The sequence below is a fragment of the Lytechinus pictus genome, chromosome 9, assembly GCF_037042905.1.
Source record: "Lytechinus pictus isolate F3 Inbred chromosome 9, Lp3.0, whole genome shotgun sequence".
NCBI lineage: Eukaryota > Metazoa > Echinodermata > Echinoidea > Temnopleuroida > Toxopneustidae > Lytechinus > Lytechinus pictus.
Genome location: NC_087253.1, coordinates 5,581,231 through 5,605,181, shown reverse-complemented (window position 1 = coordinate 5,605,181; position 23,951 = coordinate 5,581,231). Strand labels below are relative to the sequence as shown.

General features: G+C 36.7%; 1 protein-coding gene across 1 annotated transcript; it reads right to left on the bottom strand.

Moving 5' to 3' along the window:
• Positions 1–628: 628 nt before the first annotated feature.
• Positions 629–13,494, bottom strand: LOC129267929 (very long chain fatty acid elongase 4-like). The gene is made up of 6 exons (XM_064104549.1): positions 13,376–13,494; positions 12,280–12,467; positions 10,993–11,073; positions 9,422–9,593; positions 8,415–8,542; positions 629–8,128 (listed from the first exon to the last, which is right to left on the bottom strand). The coding sequence occupies exons 1-6, from the start codon at positions 13,440–13,442 to the stop codon at positions 7,826–7,828; spliced, it is 939 nt and encodes a 312-aa protein (XP_063960619.1). The 5' UTR covers positions 13,443–13,494; the 3' UTR covers positions 629–7,825.
• Between the last annotated feature and the right edge of the window lie 10,457 nt (positions 13,495–23,951).

The window sequence follows — 23,951 nt, the reverse complement described above, 5'->3', positions numbered from 1 at the left end:
TTTTCGGAACTGAAGTGGCTACCCTGGGTAAATATACCGTTATCATTATTATTATTAATTTCTTCTCCACCTCCACTTTTGTTTCTCTTTCTCCTCACTTCCTCTGTTAGCTGAATTTATTTCCACCTTAAACTTTTCCTTCCCTTCCTTCACCGTTTTTTTTCTCCCTCAGGCCTCTCTTCCTTCATCCCATTCTCCTTCTTCTTTTCTTTCTAAAGTTGTTTATTCTGAGTAACATGTAACAATTCTACTCTTCATATCTCAATGGGAAAATAATCACTGTGGAGAAATTTCTAGCAACGTGTCTTGCATCGCTCCAATTTGAGCTCGAGCTTTTTCCATTAAATGAAAATGAAAACAGAACATTTGACAGCCAATCACAGCTCGTCGTTTAGCGTCCATTGTCTTTTTTCGGTTCTATCATATATTGTTTCCTTCTAGCGTTCTGTTCATTCATGCGATATTACTCTGATGAGTGCATTCAAAATGTTAAGTATGTCCGTTTTTAAGGCTTTTTTTTCAATTTCACTGTACAAAACATTTAATTACAAAAATGAAAACCCAAACGTTCTGTCCATGTACAGTGCATTTCCATTTGACAAAGAAATGATACACATTGAGAATCGAATTATTTGCTCACACTACACTGAATTTAATTCTTTCTCGGAGACCATTCTACAAGATTCTACTCCAAAAAGTATGCAACTATATACAGAATTAAAAGTGCACTTGAATGGCACTTAAAACAGGTTGACCATCGTTGACATATAATGCACTTTGTAATGTAATAAATATCATATGAAATACAACTGATTACAAATGAGATACTGAGAATTGATTTGTTTAAATATGAATCACAAGTTCATCAAATATGATTGCATCTAGAAATGAGTTGTTTATAATTGACGTTGTAACACACAATAATCACATATTCTAAAGAGTACTGACAATTTTTGATACAATTATACATCGCATGATTGATAAATTGAAAATTGTGCTCTTCAGCAAATAAAGAATAAACAAATGAAAAAAAAGAGTAAAAGGAAAATGTTAGTATGAGAAGTCCCATCTTTTCTTTTAGGAAAGCTCTCTCCATCTCCATTTACAATTTAACTCGGACAAGTGCAATTAGGCCTATATGAAAATACATATACAGTAAAAAGACACATTTACACATTCATAACATGCATTTAAGGCAGACATGTCCATGCACAAAAAGGGCTGGATGATTGCAAATCAGGGCCCCGTCTTACGTAGATTTACAATTGATCCAATCAATCGTAAGTCTATGGAAATCCATCAGCATCATAATTTTTTCAACAGGATATTTGCAAAATGTCCTATGAAAACGAAGAGAAGCATACTGAATTGTAAAGAAAACAGTTGATGTATGAATATACATCATATCTAGAAAATATTTTGAAGAAACATGTATTTTAGAAGTTGATGTTGCTGGCTATCCATAGTTGTGGTTGATTGGATCAATCACAACTCTTTATAAGACGGGGCCCTGTGTTGATGGCTGAAGCACAAATTGAACTGTCTTTCAAAATTGTGAGTTTGTATAAAAAATGATCTATATCGCATTATTGAAAGCTCAAAACCTAGTGAATTTCATCACCAATATTCAACAATCTGGGTAGCTTCACTCCATATGCATATAAAACTAGAGCTTTGTCATCAAATATTTACTATTTAATGCGATAAAAGGGAAAACTTAAATGCTCTTCTTAATGGCGGTTTGAGGTTCTACATATAACTATTGTACATGATTGCATCTATTTAAAAAAATACTAAAATATGTATAATGTTATGTTAGTTACCATTACATTGCAATTAATATATTTCAGACTAAATCTTATAAACTTCAAACTAACAACCAAATATTTTTTATTCAATTAAGTGTCCATGGCGGCATCGGCAATCATTAACATAAAAAACAACTTCGAATGTCCAGATAAAATGATTTTATTTTTAACCAAGCAAACACAACATTATCAGAATATTGAAAAATTGTCAAAACTTCTAATTTGAAGAAAAAATGTTTCTAATCATTCTGAAAACATTTTTTTTTACTAAAGGGTGTTATAACATTTTTTAAAACCTAATTTAAAAAATATAGCTTTGCTTGGAAATACTGGTTGAGTACTTTCTGATGTAACTTTTAGAGATACCATAATGTCATTTTTCTTGGCATATACATCAACATGTCCAAAGAGGGATTATAACATATGATATTCACATAAACAAAACTTATCCAAAGCCTGCTGCTTGAACCAACTACAAAAGCAATTAAAAAAAAGACTGTCAGTGCCAATGTGCATACAAAAAAACAAGTGAATGCCCAAACATATATTCATGCACATGAGAAACTACATTATAGAAAATATTCATATTTCTCCCCTCAATCATCTGGAGTACAATGCTACGCTACACTACAAATCAGACACATCCAAGAATGAATCAACAATGATACGCCAGGCTTCACAATCTGACATGAGAGTTGGTAAATCATGTGACAAATTATTTGTATCCCTACATAACAAAATTTAAAGGTCTCCGACCTCTCATTTTATGAGGGAGTACGTAAAATATATAGAATACACAAAAGTACATCAGAAATAACTTCCTTCTCACTATGGAAACAGTGACCAGCAAATCTCATACTACGTTTAATTACTGTGTTGGAGATACATGTAGGTGGAAGATCTCCATAAATTTCATCTTTTGTTTTGTACTTGTACGTACAATGCATGTAAACTCTATACCTTGGCAATCATATCATTAAAACGGATCATTTTTTTTCAAATATGTGACCTTTGATCCATTTTACATTGCACATCAAATGAGGTTTAGACTTTACTTTTTATTTCATTTTTTAACTTTACATCAAATACTGTATTGCCGAGGGGAAAAGGGATGCAAATTTGGGTCACTACATGGACAGGTCCACGCTATATCACATTAACAGCAACAAAAACTTCCATCAATTTTGTATAACTAATTCAAGCAAGCAAACAAAAAGATAAGTTATGTCGAAGATAAAATTACCCCTCTCTTAAATAACGGGAAATATCCATAGTTACGTGTATGAAACATGATTTAAAACTATAACATGAGATGTACATAGTATGTCCTTTACATGCAAATTTCATTGTTCTACTATCTAAATTACAATCTAACTCTTCGAAATCATTTGCTATTCATTTTCGTTCAGATTATTGATCCATTACAGAAGTTTTTGATCGGGTTTCAATATTGCATCACCATCACAAAAACAAACACTTCAAAAACTTCATATAACTATTCCATGAGAGTAAAAATATTGGTTAATGCATACAAATTCAGAACAAACTTTACAAATAGCCGTCAACTACCATTAAATTCTTAGAAACCATTTGCTCAGATCAGATCTACCAGCGACACTTCATTTGTACATGTAATTCACTGCTGGAATTGGGAAAAAAATACAAAAAATCTTTGCATATTTTGAATATTACTCAGCCTTTAAAATATTTGTTTACTTCAAAATAATATTCAAGTACTGGTATGAAGCATACAGTACAAACTATGGAAGCAGCTTTCCAATACATGCAATGAAATGAAACTTGCCTATGTAAAGACAACTCTGTATTAAACAAAAGGGCCAATGAAAATCTGCAGTATACAAAAAAATGTAACACTTCATATAGCCGTTTGCAAAGAATGACTTTGTGAACAATTGCTATATGAAAAGCTAAAGTGCAAACCAAATGTTTATTTTGATACGTTTCATGTTTGCCAAAATTCAAAGTGATTTTTTTTTTACTGGGGGCAAAACACAATCTGTGATGTTTACAATAAGAATGAGAATTACATGTAACATGTCAATAGTTACCTTTACCTACAGTATTTGGAATACAAAGACAGAAACCCACTTGGCATCGCAGGCCCCATTCATTTGCGAAGGCCTTAGTAACTACACAAAAATATCTCTATACATTAGAGCTATAAAGCTTGAAATAATTGCAGTTTCAAAAAAATTAAAAAAACTTGTTAAGTGCAAAACAAAATACAGTAGTGTCTGTATAACATGCTGCATTAGATCGAACACAAAAAACCAGGTATAACTCCTTCGATGAAATCACTAATAATACTATTTTGTTCATGAATAGAAAGAAAAATTTGAACAAGACATACAGGAGGGCACTGGATCTTGTCCATTGTGTGAAATGTCTGTAAATACTACAGAGACATTTTGTCCAGAACTATTCCATCGTTTGCTCTGAATAAATTGGTACATGCATATATGTGTGATTGGTGATCAAGTGGAGACACACATACTGTGGTGCTAAAAAGTTTAATAGTGAACCCCACCAGAAAATGCACTCCTGCATGCCGAGTGTTGAACGCAGACAACAATGCTACAAATTTGGCGAGCTCAGAGAAATAAATTAACCGCCCTTTCACACGGTAAAAAAATTGTAATTTGAATGATGGTTCCAGTAAAAGATAAGGCTAATGATGAATTTTTAGCACGTGTGAAACCAAAGTAGAATCACGAATGCTAATCAAAATCACAAATTCAAATTCTACTCCAGAGGTGAATTCCAGTTAAGTTTCACTGAAATTATACAGTACGAATTTTCCGTGTGAAAGATCCGATGATTCTAAAGACGAATTGCAATCATCATTACAATGATGATTCATGTGTGTAAAGGCCCTATATTAAATGAAATATTCTTTCATCTTAATACCTCACAATTAAATATCTAAAACATGGCAGAATTTTGAATACTTTAAATGTTCATTTTCTGGTGGGGTTCACTAACTTTTTAGTGGCACTGTATATCATTAAACATAAAACCCTGTGCTTGCTATGTGTCTTTCAGCTTTACATCATGATTAAGAGCGAAAACACTGTTCAACTATAAAATCCACAATGGTACATTGTAGAATTGCCCATAATTATCTAAGCTCAGGGAGATAATTCCTATTGCAAGATAAATAATAATAATAGGCATTTATATAGCGCCATCTATGTAGAAATATTCTATTCCGAGGCACGTTGTTATTATCATTACCCCGGCTTTAGCTCGAGCTGCCTTTCAGCGCTCATGCATTCCAGGGTACCCATTCACCTCACCTGGGTTGAGTGCAGCACAATGTAGATAAATTTCTTGCAGAAGGAAATTACGCCATGGCTGAGATTCGAACCCACGACCCTCTGTTTCAAAGTCAGAAGACTAATCCACTGGGCCACAATGCTCTACATTTTTAAGATCAAACTGAGATCACACTACATGTATGTGTAAACTAGTGACATGCTAAATCTATACACATATACTATAGAGTTTATACACAAAATACTCATCTATTCATTGCTGCTGTTCGTTCATTTGGTATCACCTGTGCCAAAGCAGCAACTATCATTATATGATATTGAAATCATGGTTGTTAATATGTAAACATAGTTAATTTAAGTCACAACTGACACATATTAGAGAATTTTGAACTTCCTCATATTCTACTATCACAGTAGGTTGGCAAGTAATACACAAATTAATTTAATTTCTTTAGAATTATCATTCCAACATGATTGATTTAAATATACATGTACTTGTATTTTTTTATACAGTATTTTAAAAAAATCACACATTTTTGTAAAAAAGAGAGTTGTAAATTGATCTTTTTTCTCTTATGGCAAGTGATTTTGTGAGTTGCAATGATCAACCATTATATCATCCATTGCAATTGAGATACATCTTTCTCATTCTAAATCATCACTGGTTTATGTTCACTGATAGACACATGGACGAAACTGTATGAAATATAGTGCAGAGCTGCCAAGTTGTAGAAAAAAAACATTAAAACATGTGTATATCTTCACCCTGGTTTTAACAAAATGATTGAAAAAAATATAAGTTACCTGAAATTACATTGATCTACATGTAATAACCATATTTGTGTACGTTTTATGAAATGGAGACATATAGAGATTATTTTTCTCAATAAATTACGATTTAGTAAAAAAAATACGTACTTTTCAAAGAAAAAACGTACTGCCGGATTTTGGTTGCAAGAACATACTAAATATGGCTAAAACGTACTGGTTGGCAGGTCTGATAGTGTACCGAACATAAAAGAGTCCTGAATCTCCTCTGTTTTGGTAATTAATCATGACAGGTGATTTATGAGTTGTAATGAACAAATACCATCTTCATCCTACAGTTGATTATTATCACCATTTTATAATAATGTACTAGTATGAAGATAAAATAGTGAGATTTTAACGAGTTGTTAATTTGCCTATTCTATTTTTCGATGCATTTGTTTTATCAGTTACCAGAAAACGAATGTTAATCAAAAATGTTCTCCTAGTCTCCTGCCTCGCTATATCATCAACAGATATATATACGTGCACATGTGTACAGTGTCGTAGGACACGAGTCCAGACTGGGACTAGAATCCCAATTTGTAGGACTCTATCTCAGACTCATACCACCAGAGGGCGGTGTAAGTTTTGTGATTACACAGTCCGTGGGCGGTAATCTGTAAGGAGGCACCGACAGAACAGGATCATATATAATAACAGTATTAATCCCATTATCAACCAGCATACATGTAGTAGGACTCCAGTGCGAACTCGAGTCCTACAACACTGCATATGTACCTACACCAGGGGGGTGTTTTACAAAGATTAAGTATGACTTAGAGTCGCACTTAATGGGCTAGTTGCGTGCGTTATAAAAGGCATGACCGCATTGGTCAGATCATGCCGAGAGACTGCATATTGACCAATAAGATTGCACGTTGCATATCAAGTACGCATCGGCATCACCACATTTTAGACTTACGGTATTTGTGCAAAGCTGAGACTATACAGCTACAATAGCAAAGCAAAGCTGAATACAGTTTTCAATAATATTTGTTTACAAGTTGGGCCATACTGGTGACACTCCGTTCACACAAAGGCATTCTCATTGATAAGACTTGATAACTCATTGGCTAATAATAAATAACATCTCTGAACACCACAAAATAGCCTGCATATTGGACTACATGCATGTTTCTTCATGCAATGGTAACCACAATAGCATCTTAAATCTCATCCCAAAGCATATTGAATGGAAGCGAAAGGTGTGATGCCTACTTGAAAATGAATGCATCCTTCATGAAAATGAATGCATTCACTGTGAATACCAATGCACTCACTGTGAAAATGAATGCAACCTCCATGAATATGAGTGCATTCACCATGAATATGAATGTATTCACAGTGAAAATGAATGCATTCACCATGAAAATGAATGCATTCTCTGTATATGGATTGCATTCACCATGAACATGGATGCATTCACTGTAAAAATGAATGCATTCAAAGTGAAAATGAATGCATTCACCATAAAAATGATTGCATTCACCCAGAAATGAATGCCTTCACCGTGAACATGAAATGTACTCTCTCAAAAAATGAATGCATTTTTATTTTTCAATACTTGGAACTACATGTATACACGTACAGTCAAAAACTCAAGTTTGGGGAGAAGACTGAATCAATGGTTTTTCCAGTATTCGGTATCTTGCATCTGAACTTACTTCAGAACACAGCTCGTTTTTGGATCGGATGTTGGTTCAACAGCTTTTTCATGCTCACAACATCAACACAAACACAGAAAGCAGATCTTGAAATCGCAATAATTATTTTGTTCCACATACAATCTATACATGTATAGATCTATGGGACAAAATCTTGTATTGTTCCATGTATTGAAAAATGTGTACATACAGTATGTACATCACATTCTTATATCACAACTTACTTCGATAACACCTAGCCCATGATTTATTTCACCTTCTTACTTTCTCCTATACTCTTCTGTTTCCCACGGCCATTCTGAACACCGTCGCCATCCGCGCCGTTTTTCAGCACGTCCGTTTTCGAGCCGTTCTTCTTCAATGCGCGGACAAGCTTGAGCTGCGCCTTGGGGAGGCGTTCGCCCTTGATGTATGCGTGGAGGTAGAAGTTTGCAAAGAGGAGGAACATGGATGTCGCGTAGCCGATGAGGCCGTACTGCATCCAGAGGGGGAAGGGGCATTGCACGTAGAGGGAGTTGATTGCATGAAACATACCAAGACAAAACTGGACCTGTAAAGGAAGAACAATATTGAGAGGGTTTTATATAAAAGCTGATGCAGACCTCCCAGCCCATGAAACTGGTTAAAAGTGATGATTTTGCTCAAAAAGGGGGAAACAGTATTTCCCATCTACATGTAGGTTACCAAGAAAAATAGGAAAATCATATTGAAACAAAGAGCTCAGAATGGTTAAACATTCATATTCGTTCCTCCAAATAAGAATAGTTTAGACATCTGCTAAAGGAATACAGAAGCAGCAAACAAGGATATCATTAGAAGTAAAGGATGTGACTTACAAATTGCAACATGGTGAGGTACTTTTTCCACCAGAGGTATTTGTGAAATTGCTGCCCCATGGCGGCAATGCAGTAGTAGCTATACATCACCACATGAATGAAGGAGTTCATGACGGCTCCAAACAAGGCTGGTGAGGAGAGAAATGGGAGACAAAAAAAGGTCTTTGAACGTACATGTAGTATTACAGATAATTCTTAATTTCAAATTATACAAATTTCTACCACTATCATGATACACAATTGTTTAACACAGAATCCACAATAATCACAAACATCTTTTGTCTCCAACACCATCACTACCACCACCATCTTTACACCACCAACCGCCACCATCACCACCACCACTAGTCGTCATTCTCACCACAAATGCATCTTGAACATCAGCCGCTCAATACATATCCATCACCACCATAAACGTCAATACCACCATCATCAACATCACCGCTGCCCTAACAACTACCACACGCACAACATAGCTTACTTGGTCCACAAGAAATATATTTGACGCCTAACCACAACCACTACAAACAACATCATCACCTCCTATGACTATCGACACATTTACCACTACCACCACTAGATCTGCTGCCACCGCCGTCACTCAAACACCTACAACGTTATCTTACCCATTTGATGCCTATCCACCAGAGCACAAACACTATTACCACCACCACCACCAACCCTGATCAAAACCACCACCAATGCCGCAACCACTACCACACCTTCATCACATCTACCCTGTCCTCCGGCAACCCACTTGATGCCTATCCACCAGAGCACAAACACTATTACACCACCACCACCACCTTTACCACCATCAACCCCAATCAACACCACTACCGCTGCAACCAAAACATATCTTACCGTCCTCCGGCAACCCACTTGATGCCTATCCACCAGTGCAGAAACACTATTACACCACCACCATTACATCCATCACTACCAACCCCAATCAACAACGCCACCATCAATGCCGCAACCACTACCAAACCTACATATCATCTTACCCTGTCCTCCGGCAACCCATTTGATGCCTATCCACCACAACACAAACATGGAGGCGTGATGGTAGACATGAAGAAATGTGACTTGGTTGTTTCTTTTCCTCAGTATAAAGAACGTGGTATCCAACATCTCAAAGAATTTAGAGAAGTAAAACCACCAGAGAGCTTTGGCGATCTGTCCAGGAGAAAATATGATTTAATTAATATAAAACATAATTTTTTAATTACACATGATATATTACTGATAATTATAAAGTATATTTGACCAAATTAAATACAATTCATTAAAACAAAATTACTTTATTCATCCTGGTGTAAAGTTGGTTAGAAAATAAGAAAAAAAAAAAGAACCATATTTGTGAAAATTTTGCAAATCCATAAAAATTAAAAGAAATATGGATTCTCAAAGTTTTGAAGTAAGAAGCAGCAAAAAAAAATTGACCAACTTGTTTGTGATTTGGTTGCATAAAATTCAGGATGTAAAGATGAAAAAACTTTGAAATAATAAAATAACAACATTATGCAACATTTCTAGAGTGCTTAATACAAATGTTTCTGAGTGCTGCATACTATTACCCCGGCTTTAGCACGGAGCTACCTATTAAAACAGATGCTCGAGCATTCAAGGAATTCCTTCCTACCAGGTACCCATTTACTACACCTAGGTGGAGAGAGGCAAATGTAAATAAACACCTCACGAGTGCTTCGGTGGGATTTGAACTCCGGACCTTGTGGTTTAAAGTCCAGAGACTTATCCACTGAGCCACAACACCTCTTACACTTCTGTAATTGCATATACTATACAAATTTATAGTGGATGATGATTACAATTAATTCATGCAGATTTGAACTTTCAAGGTCACAAAGCAATTATTCCTCTTGACATACATGTACTGTATATACAATTAAGGTATGATCTTCATTGGATTATGCATGCTTCCAATTTATGAATTGGCTTAATTAATTAGCAGATACCATCACCGCAATCGCAATACAAAGCCAAGTGTGTGACCTTTCTGGCTACTAAACCATACTAAATACTTCATAGACGTACATATCTGTTTGTCATATTTATACAGACATCTAACAAAAACTGTTATCTACATGTTTTTGCCATATTTGTAAAGGCATCTATGGAAAACGACTACGCTACAGCTTAGCATTAAACTCTACATTGGCAACATAAAGAGAAGTATTATGCAAACTGGCAAATTTTCCTTATGAAATCTTGCAAATTTTGTTTGTTTTAAATGTACATGTATGGCATCTTGTGTGTTCTATCCAAAATTCTTCATTTATTTTGAAAGTATAAGTGTAGCGTATCCAGGTGGGTGTTTCATAAAGCTGTTCGTAAGTTAAGAGCAACTTTAAGAACAACTGGTGATCATTTCTTGTGTTAAATGGTGTACACCAAAATGTTCATTGGCGATGGTTTAGCGCATAAGAAAGGATCACCAGTCGTTCTTAAAGTCGCTCTTAACTTACGAACAGCTTTATGAAACGGCCCCCAGGACCAACTACGATAGAAGGCCCGTGTATGGCCCGTGATAATGATGAAACAATTATTCACTTACCCTATGCTCATATTCATCGTAGCTATGGACCACTTGTTGGCAGCTTAGGCTGTACCCTGCCTTGTATCCACAATATATACCCTGCAAAGATATAAAATGAGTTCATCATACTGTATATGCCTGTATTCTGAAGTCAGGTTTCACTTAGACCACGATCTAACTCTGTGCTAAAATCATGGGAAGCCAAACGTTTCAAAACTTTGTTTACAGTGATTGCTTCTCATGTTAACTGTGCTCTTCACTAATTATTTAATGGTGAAGACAATTGTCATACTTATCCTTCCCAGGCAGTTAATAATGTTTTGGGAGTCAAATGAGCTACTGTTAGAGTTTAATGTAACAACTGGCTTTCCATAGTTAAACCACAACTGAAAACCAGAGTTTACATTAAACCTGACTTCAGAATACAGGCCTTATTGTCCAATTCATTAATAACTTTATATGTCGCAGTGTAATTATTTGAAAAGAAACAGCAAAAATCTCTACAAATATCATGCCAGTCATATAAAGCCAATCATTAAAAGAAGCAAACCTCTTACAAAGAATCAAATAAAAACATTTACGCAATAAAATTGTTCTGGGACCAGTTTCACAAAGAACAATAATGATTCTGGGTCAAGAGCATTGTTGGCTCAGTCGGTAACGCGTCTGCCCGTCGAACCAAAGATTGTGGGTTCTTGAGCATTTCTCTTTCTAAGTAATTGTAAACCTCGTTTAAACACAGCAGTTTTCCTGCATTCTCACTTACAGACCCGGAAGGGACTGGGCTATTTGAGATGTATTGAGGGCACTCAAATTATAATTTGATGGGGGTGTGCCTCACGAAACCCTGAAATTATGGGGGTCTATTAAAGGAACTGACCACAAGGGTAAAATACGGGGTCTTGGGAACTAAATATATACCAAGCGGTGTGAAAAACAGGGTCTACGGAACGGGATCGCGGTACAGTAGGTACGGTGCATGCTATTGCTCTGCACGTATATGTGGGCGTTAGCGCTGGCGGTGCATGGAGCTGCTAGCGAAGAGAGTTGTGAAGCCATGCGTGCAGCTCTTGCATGCGGTGCTCATGCTGGACAATTTGGGCAGGGCTAGGGAACTGAGATCTTTTCGTAACGGGGGTCTTGCGAGCGGGGCGGGGCGGCTTCTGAATGGAACTTTTGTCATTCCGAGTATCTAGAGAACTGAAAATTAGGTCTGAAAAGGGGGTCATCAAAGTGGCACATCCCCGTACCAACAGTATATGTGAGTGCCCCTCCCCCCCCCCCCCCCCCGGGACGACTCCTTACCTCTATGACGATGTAACCAGACAGGACGACACAGGCGAAATTGTAGAGGATCATTGAGTTCTTGAGTTCCAGTGGCTTGTGGTTCTCCATCATCTTCGGTCCCACCCGGATCATGATGAGGTACAGAGCAGTGATGACGATCGTCGGGATCGGACTGTCCATGAATAACCAATCATTTACCCTGGGATCTGAAGAACAGAAAATATTAATATTAACAATACTAGCATTTTTCTATAATTGCCTCTACATGTATTTACGGTGACACAACATTGGCTCCTGCGACATTTGCTACGGCCTTGATATCTCAGAAGGCATAGGGTTAGAGTTAGGATTGTAATAGAGTTGTTATTTCAGGATAATGTAAAGATAAGGATAAGGGTTTATTTAGTTTCGGAGGTTAGGTTTTTTGTTTGACTTAACATGCATATTTTCCATTGGAGCACTTGTCGCCGGAGCAAATGTCGTGGAACCTTATTTACCCATGGCAAGTGGTTCCCGTCATGTTCGCCCTGATCACGATGAGTTATATGGCAGTGATAACGATCATTGGACTGTCCATAAATAGATGTACCGGTAACCAATCCTTAACCCCGGGATAATAGCAAATATCAAGTAGCGGTATTAGAAGAGATAATTTCTGCATTTTTTTGTTGGTCTTATATTCCTTAATTTTCTATTACTGCACAAGCTATCTTGCTCCAAGGGTTTCATTCTACTTAAACATGTAAAATGATGTAGTTTTGTTTTCCCTTGCAAATTTATTTTTGAAGGTATGATGTCTGCAATAAATACCCTGTTATTATTATTATTAATAACAATAATAATATTGATAAAAATAATAATAATAGTAATGATAATAATAATAATAGCTGGATTTATAAAGCGCTTTTTGCCTGAGGCAACAAAGCGCGCTGCTATTATACCCCTGTTATATAACTGCGCTGCCCATATAAGCATTCAAGGAATATTTTTCTGTCACCTCACCTAGATTGAGTGCCATGGCTGGGAATCGAACCCACATCCCTCTGATTGAAAGACGCGAGTCATAACCACTAGACCACCACACCCCCACAGGGTAAAAAGATTTTTTACTTACCACTGAATGTTAATGTATAGAGGTAGAAATTGTAGGTATCGTTGACCTTGTCTATGATGGCATCCATCTTGGTTTTGTTGTGTAGGCCCCCCTGCAAAGAATTCTTTTAAAACCTGGATAAAGATAACAATGAAGAAAATAACAAGATGGTAATGAAGATAATATCATGTATTGTATTACGTGAGGATGACAGCATTTGGTGTCCAAGACACCGTTCTCACTACCTTCCTAAGAATTTTAAAGGAGAATGAAACCTTTGGAACAAGATAGCTTGTGTGAAAAAAGAAAAATCAAAGAAACAGATCAACGAAAGTTTGAGAAAAATCAGACAAATAATGAGAAAGTTATGAGCATTTGAATATTGCGATCACTAATGCTATGGAGATCCTCAAATTGGCAATACGACAAAGATGTGTGATGTCACTTGTGAACAACTCTCTCCATTACTTTATATATTTCACTTAAATTGCCTCTTTTATCACATCTATCAGTAGATCATGTGTTCTTTTTATAGGAGGGCATGTAATACAGATTTTTAAAGAATACATCATGGATAAAGAGTTTTTATCACCATAAGAAAAAGCAAAAAGAGACATTTTGAGGGTATTTTATAGTCCATCAAAGGGAAAGTTGTTCACATGTGACATCACACATCCTTGTCGCATTACCAATGGGAGGATCTCTATAGCATTAGTGATTGCAATATTCAAATGCTCATAACTTTCTTATTGTTTTTCCGATTTTTCTCAAACTTTCTTTTATTCTTATTCCTTGATTTTTCTGTTTCAACACAAGCCTACTTGTTCCAAAGGATTCATTTCCCTTTAAATGATCAATTTAAACCATACACCGGATTCTCTCACAACTAATCATATAAACCAAATTCTTCAAGAACATGTAGATGGGGGCAAAAGTACATTATCTGTAAACATACATTGGTGTATGTACATGCAGTGCTTTGTTATCATCCTAAAACTTTAATGATGATCACTTCAATGTATGCAGCGAGCAGACAAAGAGGATATGTCTGCTGGTATGTTATGTAACTTGAATCAAAGGCCTTATCATGGATTAAATTTCTAATCTAAAAAATGCATGTGACACCAAATATTCATACACGACATGTACATGTACAAAAATATGGTCCTTAAATCAAATAATGTATGCTTCCACATAGAATAAAGCCAATGCTGAGATTTGCTGTTTAATTATCTGGCTCTAGTTAAAACTTGTCAAAGGCTTAATACTGGAAGGAGGAAGGGGGTAGGGGTAGGAGGTAGTGGTAGGGGTGGGGTAGGGGTACCGTAGGGGTAGGGGTAAGAGTAGGAGAAGAAGAGGAGGAGAAAAAAGGAGAAAGAGAAACAGAAGAAAGAAAGGAAGGAAGCAAGGAAGCAAGCAAGCAAGCAAGAAAGAAAGCAAGAAAGAAAGCAAGAAAGAAAGAAAGAAAGAAAGAAAGAAAGAAAGAAAGAAAGAAAGAAAGAAAGAAAGAAAGAAAGAAAGAAAGAAAGAAAGAAAGAAAGAAAGAAAGAAAGAAAGAAAGAAAGAAAGAAAGAAAGAAAGAAAGAAAGAAAGAAAGAAAGAAAGAAAGAAAGAAAGAAAGAAAGAAAGAAAGAAAGAAAGAAAGAAAGAAAGAAAGAAAGAAAAGAAAGAAAGAAAGAAAGGAAACAGAGTAGGAGGGGGAAATAGAAGAAAGATGTGTAGGAGGGGAAAAGAACAAAACATAGAGATGTATTAGAAGGACTTGACAAAAACATTCATACAAGATTTTTTGGAGTAAAACAAGAACAAATAATAATTTACAGACAATACAGAACGTATGACCATACATGTATTGTCATAGGACAAACGTACAGAGCACTTCATAAGGAAATCTTGTTTTAATGGGTTAAGTACATAATTTTGATAATTATATGATAATCTTGCATTATCTTTAATAACAATTTCAACATCAAGTACTTGAAGCAGTTCAAATATGAGTGATCAAAGTTCAATGCACAACCACATACTAAGGTACATTCCGTCCTCATACAGAGAAATTCACAATTTAGAGGGAAATTTATGCCCAATTCAAGTTGGTTTAGATAAAATTAACAAAAGAAAGGATGATACAGTTTATTTTGTGCAGTCTGTAGCTTTTAAAACTAAAGGCCACCGCACACCTAACGACTGGTCAGCGACTCGATTTCAGAATAAAATGTAGTAGAATTTGATGCTAATATTGAGACTTGGAATATCTTACTGTGTAATGTTCTAAATCATCGTACGAATACCTATGTTCAAATCTGTGACTATGCTATCATCCTCCTTAGAATAAAAGCGAATTCAATATCTAGTCATAATGACGTCATAGCAGTCGTACGATTGACTACGATTTGAAACTAATTTGGCCTTTACTCAAAAATAAAAGCTTGCAATCTTTCAAAATGGTTATATTAGTATTCTTTCAATTGATTTCAACCCCAAATAAAATGATATGTTCCATTCACATTTTCAGAAAGTACGGTAAGCAAAATGCGATTTGTTCCAAAATCGGATCGCGAACAGTCGTAAGGTGTGCGGTGGCCTTAATAGTGTGGAGCATACAGTTTATTTCCTTGGACCGATGAACAGGCACAACCCTACAATCATCATTGGATTAATAAAAGTAAAGTAAAGTAAATGGTATTAAAGGTCCAAATATTGGACTTGGAGTACTTAAGAATTTGAATTCCAATCTCACAAATTTCATCTGCCCAGCCTAAAAAAAATTGAGCAAAAAGACCAATAAAAGGGGGTATTAAAACCTCTATCACAAGGCTTAAGCTTTGAAAAAGATTTGAAATGCATGTGTTTTGGACTTGGAATTTAGTACTAACATTCTAATCTCCCAAAATTCATCTGTTAACACCTCGTGAAAATACTCTTTAGGAATTTAATCCTCTAATAGTTTTTAAATTGATTCATTGCAAGTGCAACCAATGACATGACATTAATGAGTGGCCTCAAAGTCAGTGGGGGGATTTCAAGTTCAGTGTTGACCTTTTGGTGTTGGTTGGTGTTAAGTCAATTTTACATTCTGAGTATAACACCAAACATAACATGAAGATGGTCCTCAAAAGTCACTCATTAGGCATCGAGCTGTCAATATTGTGATCTGGATTCTTTGTGCAAACTCGGGAACACTTTTGGACCTATAAAACACAATCCGAATTGTGCTATAAACCCCGGGGGGGCCACTTCCATTCACGAGTGGATACCATGCGCGACCATGGGGTCTCGAAAAGCACCCTAAACACGTAATTTCCATATTCTGAAAATGCACCCCTTAACAAGTATTGGCGTGTGAAACCCTACCCTTAACAAGCATTGGAAACAAAACGATACTCTTGGCAAATATTCCTTGAAATGAACCCCTAAACAAGTACAGGAATGTTTTATTGTTACGGGTCCTTCGGTCGTCGGCTTTACCTTATTTGGTTTAGTACGACCCCACCTTCTACACCTCGCGCAAATCGGACTCTAAACACGAAGTGTTGGGGCAAAATGGACATCCTTTATAAAACATTTTAATTTTGTTTTATCATTCCCGCAAATTCGACCCTAAACACGTAATTTTCCTAGCGAAATAGACACCCTTTTTTCATTATTTTTGTGTTTTTGACACCCTTATCACGTTACGTACGTAACGTGCCCTATCGTGAAAAGGACATCCTTTTTACGTGTTTTTTTGGTCGCGCATGGTATCCACTCGTCAATGTAAGTGGCCCCCCCCAGGCTATAAACACCAATACTGGACTTGAAATCACCCAATGCCCCTTTTCATTGGCCTTGAATATTTTGTGTGCCCAGTTTTTTCACTATCTCATTTACACTGTAATGACAAAATGTGCCCCACAGAAAGTGACCATGCCGTAGACATTATTCAGAAATTTTCAGACAATTCCTTGCCTGAGAAGAGGCTTTATACTATAAAGAAAATAAATATATATTTCATCTTATGACCAAAATAATTTCATGTAAAGTAAATGTCAAATCTCATTTCAATATGAGTGAACGTCATAAATGTAGCATCTTGGATTCACCAAAAACTCAAGAATTTAATGAAGATCTTGTGTTAAAAAGAAAAAAATCTAAAAATAAAAATATACCACCACCTAAAATGTTACTGGTATTGCTACAGATGTACCATATGCACTCAAGAAGTATAGTGTTTCTTTTATACTCAAAATACTGTTGTATGAAATTGTAAATTGATGTGGTTTTCGGCAGAACAATAAACATAATCTCATACTGACTATGTGTGTGGGAATGATTTCTTGTGTTCTGTATAAAAACACATTTGGTCATACTGTCATGCATATAGAATTCACTTAGTTCAGAAGAAAGTTTCACCGACTTCTTCATCGGACAGGCTGCCTTGAATGCAAGGTCTGGATATGAAAGTGACCTTGTAAATCTTGCCAGTAACACTTACATTGTATGGGTACAAACTTTGATGTATACAAGTGCATACTGTACAGTATGTGTGCTTTCAGACATGCACTATCATGTAAAAATACAAATTTTTAAAACTTGTTGAAAAGGAAAGAACAGAGTACTTAATATCCCAGCAAGTAAAGTACCTAAAAAAAAATCATTAGCCTCATTTCAGTGTTATTTCTAAGCTCTCAATAGGTGCATTCATACCCACTCATTATAAAAAAAGGATTTTCTGAAGATCAGGAAATCTACCCAAGCCAGAAAATACCAAGTGTGAAACAATTGTTTTGATACACAATATCCCCTAAAATGAATTTCACTTAAATCATTAAAGGTTCTTTCTAAAATTACAAGAACTTTTGAAGAAATTTTGAAATCATACAAGGACTTTGAATAAGAGATAAGAAGCATGCATTTATCCAATTTGCAAGAGCGCGTATTGTTGCTGCCTCATAAGTATGGGTAATTTATCCGGTCCAGGTGGGTGTGAACACACAAGAGGGATTGAATAAGTAGTAATTGACAGGTATTATTGTGATGGGCTAGAGATATTTGTAGAGTAAATACGGAAGGTTGAGGCAAGCAAATTTTTCTTCACAGAATGTAAAACAAGTGGAATGCCTCTGGCCGTCTCACCTGCATCACGCGATTCAATATAGCAGCAGTGCTGATTTTGAAAACTACTATAACTCGCACAAGATGTTCAGTGATACTTGGTTACTCTTATTTCCACGTTTTATGAACTAGACCAATACACTTATAGAGATATGATGGCAATTCAACAAATACCCCCAACGTGGCCAAAGTTCTTTGACCTTACATGACCTTTGACCTTGATCATGTGACCTGAAACTCGCACAGGATGTTCAGTGATACTTGATTACTATTATGTCCAAGTTTTATGAACTAGACCAACACACTTTCAAATTTATGGCTGTAATTCAACAAATACCCCAATTTGGCCAAAGTTCATTGACCCTAAATGACCTTTGACCTTGATCATGTGACCTGAAACTTGCACAGGATGTTCAGTAATACTTGATTACTATTATGTCCAAGTTTCATGAATCAGATCCATAAACTTTCAAAGTTATGATGGTAATTCAACAGATACCCCCGATTCGGCCAAAGTTCATTGACCCTAAATGACCTTTGACCTTGGTCATGTGACGTGAAACTCATGCAGGATGTTCAGTGATACTTGATTAACCTTATGTATAAGTTTCATGAACTAGGTCCATATATTTTCTAAGTTATGATGACATTTCAAAAACTTAACCTTAGGTTAAGATTTTGATGTTGATTCCCCCAACATGGTCTAAGTTCATTGACCCTAAATGACCTTTGACCTTGGTCATGTGACATGAAACTCAGGCAGGATGTTCAGTAATACTTGATTAACCTTATGGCCAAGTTTCAAGAACTAGGTCCATATACTTTCTAAGTTATGCTGTCATTTCAAAAACTTAACCTCAGGTTAAGATTTGGTGTTGACGCCGCCGTCGCCGCCGCCGCCGCCGCCGCCGTCGCCGCCGCCGTCGCCGTCGGAAAAGCGGCGCCTATAGTCTCACTCTGCTATGCAGGTGAGACAAAAATTGTACCGGTATCCCGTTAATGCATGTTAAAGCTAAATGAAAGTAGTTGCAGTAAAACACTGATTTCGTGAGAAAGTCTGTAATACCAAGGTTATGTATTAATTACGATATCATCATGGATCTACATCTGGTACAGTTACATAAAATGAACTTTGTGAAATCATAAAATCTAAGCTGAAAAACGATCACACTGAAGATCGCCAGCACCGATAGGCACACATGGGACAGTATATTATTATTGCTGGAATAAAGACCCGACAGAAGTGCCAGAATCCGCACTTTTTTGCTTATTTTTCAGCAATTACACAATTTCTTCCAGAATCCTTTGGCACATATTTTTTATTCATACAAACAGACACTTGGGTGGTCATTATATTGGATTCTGTAAAAAGTCATTTTGAGATCATTACCACAACTGACATTTATCTCTTATAACATTAGGTCACTTGAGGCCCCGATACCGGTATATTGATGTATTTTTTGCTAATTGGACAGGTATGAAGGTATGGCTTTTGCAAACTTGTGCATTTTCAATCCCAACATCCCACTACAAGTGTACTTTATAGGAATCTGTATTTGCTCTCACAAGTGTAATATAAACAGTACGTTCCAAGGCAGGGTCAACAAGATGGGGATAAGTAGAGGCGCAGGCCAATATTGGAGACTGTCTCCAATGTGGGAGATTATCTCCAATATCAGAGACTTTTGTAAAGAATTTGGGTATCCAATTTCAGAGACAGTCTCCAGTTTTGGAAACCAATTTCCTTTGTTTACATTTGCTGCAAAAGGATTACCTTGGCGGCAAATAAAAATGTGATAAGGAGATTCCTCATGAAAAATAACCCCTTTTCACCGTCTACTTCAAAATTCACCGTCTACTTTTGTTTTGATAAGGATTTTTGTTGTCAATCACACACAAAAACAAATGGGCTTCTGACCTCAGTGAGACAAAATTTTTGGTGGAAAAAATCATGCTTTTGTTGGTGTTGTTTCTTTTGTCCTTTTGCAAAGCAAGTCTCCAATTTGGGAGATTGTCTCCCCTATTGGAGAGAGTCTCCCATATTGGCCGTGCGCCTCTACTGGGGATAGGCACTTTTGAATGGAATAGTTCATGGCAATGACATTGACAGAATTGATGAACTTGCTAAACAAATAGGTGATAGGGCCTTCTCTACCGTTGCCCCTAAAACATGGAACTCCTTGCCGCCTTCACTAAAGACTTCCCCAACACTTTCCTCATTTAAGAAATGTCTAGAAAAACTAACCTATTCTAATTTTTCTCTACGGTTTCCATATAATGTTCATAATTTTGTAGTTATTATTCTTTAATATGTTTCATACTCCCTATTTGTGTTTCTGTTATTCTTTCTTTCTTTAATGCGCTTTGTATCTGATGAATAGGCACTATATTATAAATGAAGTGTATTATTATGTATAATTATTATTATTTTTTTATTTTTTAATTAACTGTTCTCGCTCCGGTACTTGATACAAACCCAATACGTTTTGATAAAACAATAATTTGTTTGCTTTTGTTTAGAACTGCATTCCATATTCATAAAAAGACAAATTTGAAAGAAAAGAGACACACAAAGCCAGGGACTCGGGAAGTGAATAAATAACCTAAGTTAAGTCAAGATCTATTCATCCACTCTATTGTATTGATGCACACCTGCCAACCTCTGGGAATTAAAATCTGTATTCTGTGATAAAAAACTGTATTTTCCCCCCAAAAAAAAAACTGTATTTCATAATAAAATGCGTATTGCTATGCCGATAGCAGGTCTGCCAACATTTGAAAAAAAAGGAGTCCCAATCGCGGCGCGTGCGCTCAAGCTGAAATGCGCACTGCTCTTGCAGATGAAAAAAAAAATACATTGAAACATGTGTATATCTCACCCTGGTTTAAACAAAATGAAAAAAAACAAAAGTTACCTGAAATTACATTCATCCACTAACCATATTTGTATAGGTTTTATGAAACAGAGACATAGTTAGATGATTTTTCTCAATACATTACGATATTTGTAAAAAAGAAAATCGTACAAAATCGTATATTTTAATACACAAGGGTCCGAGATAAGACCCTCGCGTATGAGCATGCGATGTTTTGAAATATGAATATGAAAAAAATTATATTTTCCCCCCATAAAATCCCACGTACCTTTGTCACTCGGGAGTATCAGACCGAGTTTTTGCCTGTTTTGGGGCTCGATGTTCGGGTAGCTGGAGCCTGCACGAACTTCGCTTGAAGTACCTCGAGCAAAGTTCGTGCAGGCTCCACTTCACTACCGCTACACTACGCTCCACCCACTCCTAGTACCAGTGAGGTCCAAACAGTACATGCGCTCCACCTACCCGAACTTCGAGACCGTGAACTCGATCTGATACAGGTGCGCTAGTCAGAGGCGTCGATCCTGGGGGGGCAGGGGGGGCGATCGCCCCACCAATGAAAATATTGGGGGGGCAAACATATCGTTTTTCCCGCAAATAATTCCGAATGCATGTGCAAAAATAAAATAAGATTGCAGTGTTACACAAAAATCAGCAAGCGAGATTGAGATACACAACTCGTTCTTTATTTAAAATCGTGCTCAAAATGTCCGTTTTTCAGATTGGAATATAAAAATTTTCAGCTCGCGCTTCGCGCTCGCATCATTTATGTACCAAAACCCATACTTTTCATGATTAATTAGGTGAACAGAATGTCCCGTTCTCAGTTCTAAACCTAAAAAGAACTCCCGCTCCGATTTGCAATAATCTTGTGTTGAATATATATCTTGATCTTTATTAACAACGTCCATTAACCTGTCAATTTTTTCAGATCAAAATATCAAAATTTTCAGCTCGCGCTTCGCGCTCGCATCTATTGTTATTTTAGATACCCATTCTAATCATTAGTTCCAAAAAATGAATCTTTCAGGTCAGAATATAAAGAAATTTCAGCTCGCTCTCGGTACTCGCATTATCTGTGTAGTGAGATATGTATCCTCCACATGAGTTACTGCTACAAACAGTCCTAAACAGGTACCATTCCTGTTTTCAGGTCAGCATTCTAACAACTTTCAGCTCATGCTTCGCGCTCGCATTAATTTGTTGGTGAGATATGTGTCCGAGTCTCTTTCTCATATATATATATATATATAATTAGGCCTGTGTGTGTGTGTGGGTGAGTTTGTTTGGTGTGATCGAGCGCCTTTAGAACGATTCATGATTTTGCCCCCCCATCTGAAAAATGGATCGACGCCCCTGGCGCTAGTGCCCTTTGGTAAGGCATTTATCCTCATTACCAGGTACCCTGGTAACCCAGGGAGCCCAGGGGCTTACCGTGTATTTGACCATACTCACGGGACTAGGGTGATTTATGGTCTAAATATTTCTCCAAATGAATTGTGAAAACAGAAAGTATACAATTACCACGATTATATGGATGAAGGTCTAACGAGTGGCAGTTTCCTGACATCTGGGCACAGACTGGAACCTCAAAAAACGAAAAGTTCTCTCCTTCTACCCCAGTCTCGATCGGCCATTTTGTTAGGATTTTTAACAAAAATGGCCGATCGAGACGGGGGTAGAAGGAGAACTTTTCGTTTTTTTGAGGTTCCAGTCTGTTCCAGTCAGGGAGCTCCCTGGGTTAGTAGTAGTACCCTGGTTGCTTGCTCACAGGCATTCGTGCTTTCTTAGCAGTCAGGTAAAAAACCTCGGTAAATAATTCGCTGCCGATTTCAAAACATCGCATGCGGATGCGATATGCACGAGGTACCGGGTCCGGTTCGAGTTTGGACCCTCGCGCATGCAATGTTTTGAAATCGGCAGCGAATTATTTATACGTGTGAGGAACTTCATGTTGGCTCTAAATCACCAATTTTGAGACTGAGATAGTGATAGAGCATTAAAAAGAAGTGAAACTTTGTATAAAGAAAGAATATTAGTTTTGTTTTTAAAGATCGTGATGTTGCATGAATTTTATATTTTCCCCCCATAAAATCCCACCTTTGTCACTCAGAATATCAGATCGAGTTCACGGTCTCGAAGCTAAGTTTGGGTACATATAAATAATAATAATATGTAAGTTTGTAACTTGTAAGTGGAGCGTAGACCGTAGTGTCTTGAGTGTAGCGTTAGTGATCAGTGGAGTGGAGCCTGCATGAACTTCGCTCAAGGTACGCTTGAGGTAACCATACCCAGCTCAGACTCCAGACAGTAGGCAGTACCCACCACCAACATCCAGGCCCCGCCCTCAAATCTTAAAGACCCTGACCGGTGTAAAAACAGTCATATATCAAAATAAAGGTAATGATTCATACAATACAAATATACCAAAAATATTACATATATATCCTTCCATTTCTGACAAATATTAAATAAAAATCAAAGAAACTGCTCCTCCAAAGTACGCTTCGATTGAGCACCCCCACGTCGCCTGGAAATGATGACGTCACGTTGTGTCAGGAGGGTTGTGATTCCATAGGTTTGTGTACAAAAGCATTGGGTATTTTCTTCCATTTCCATGTTATGAATCC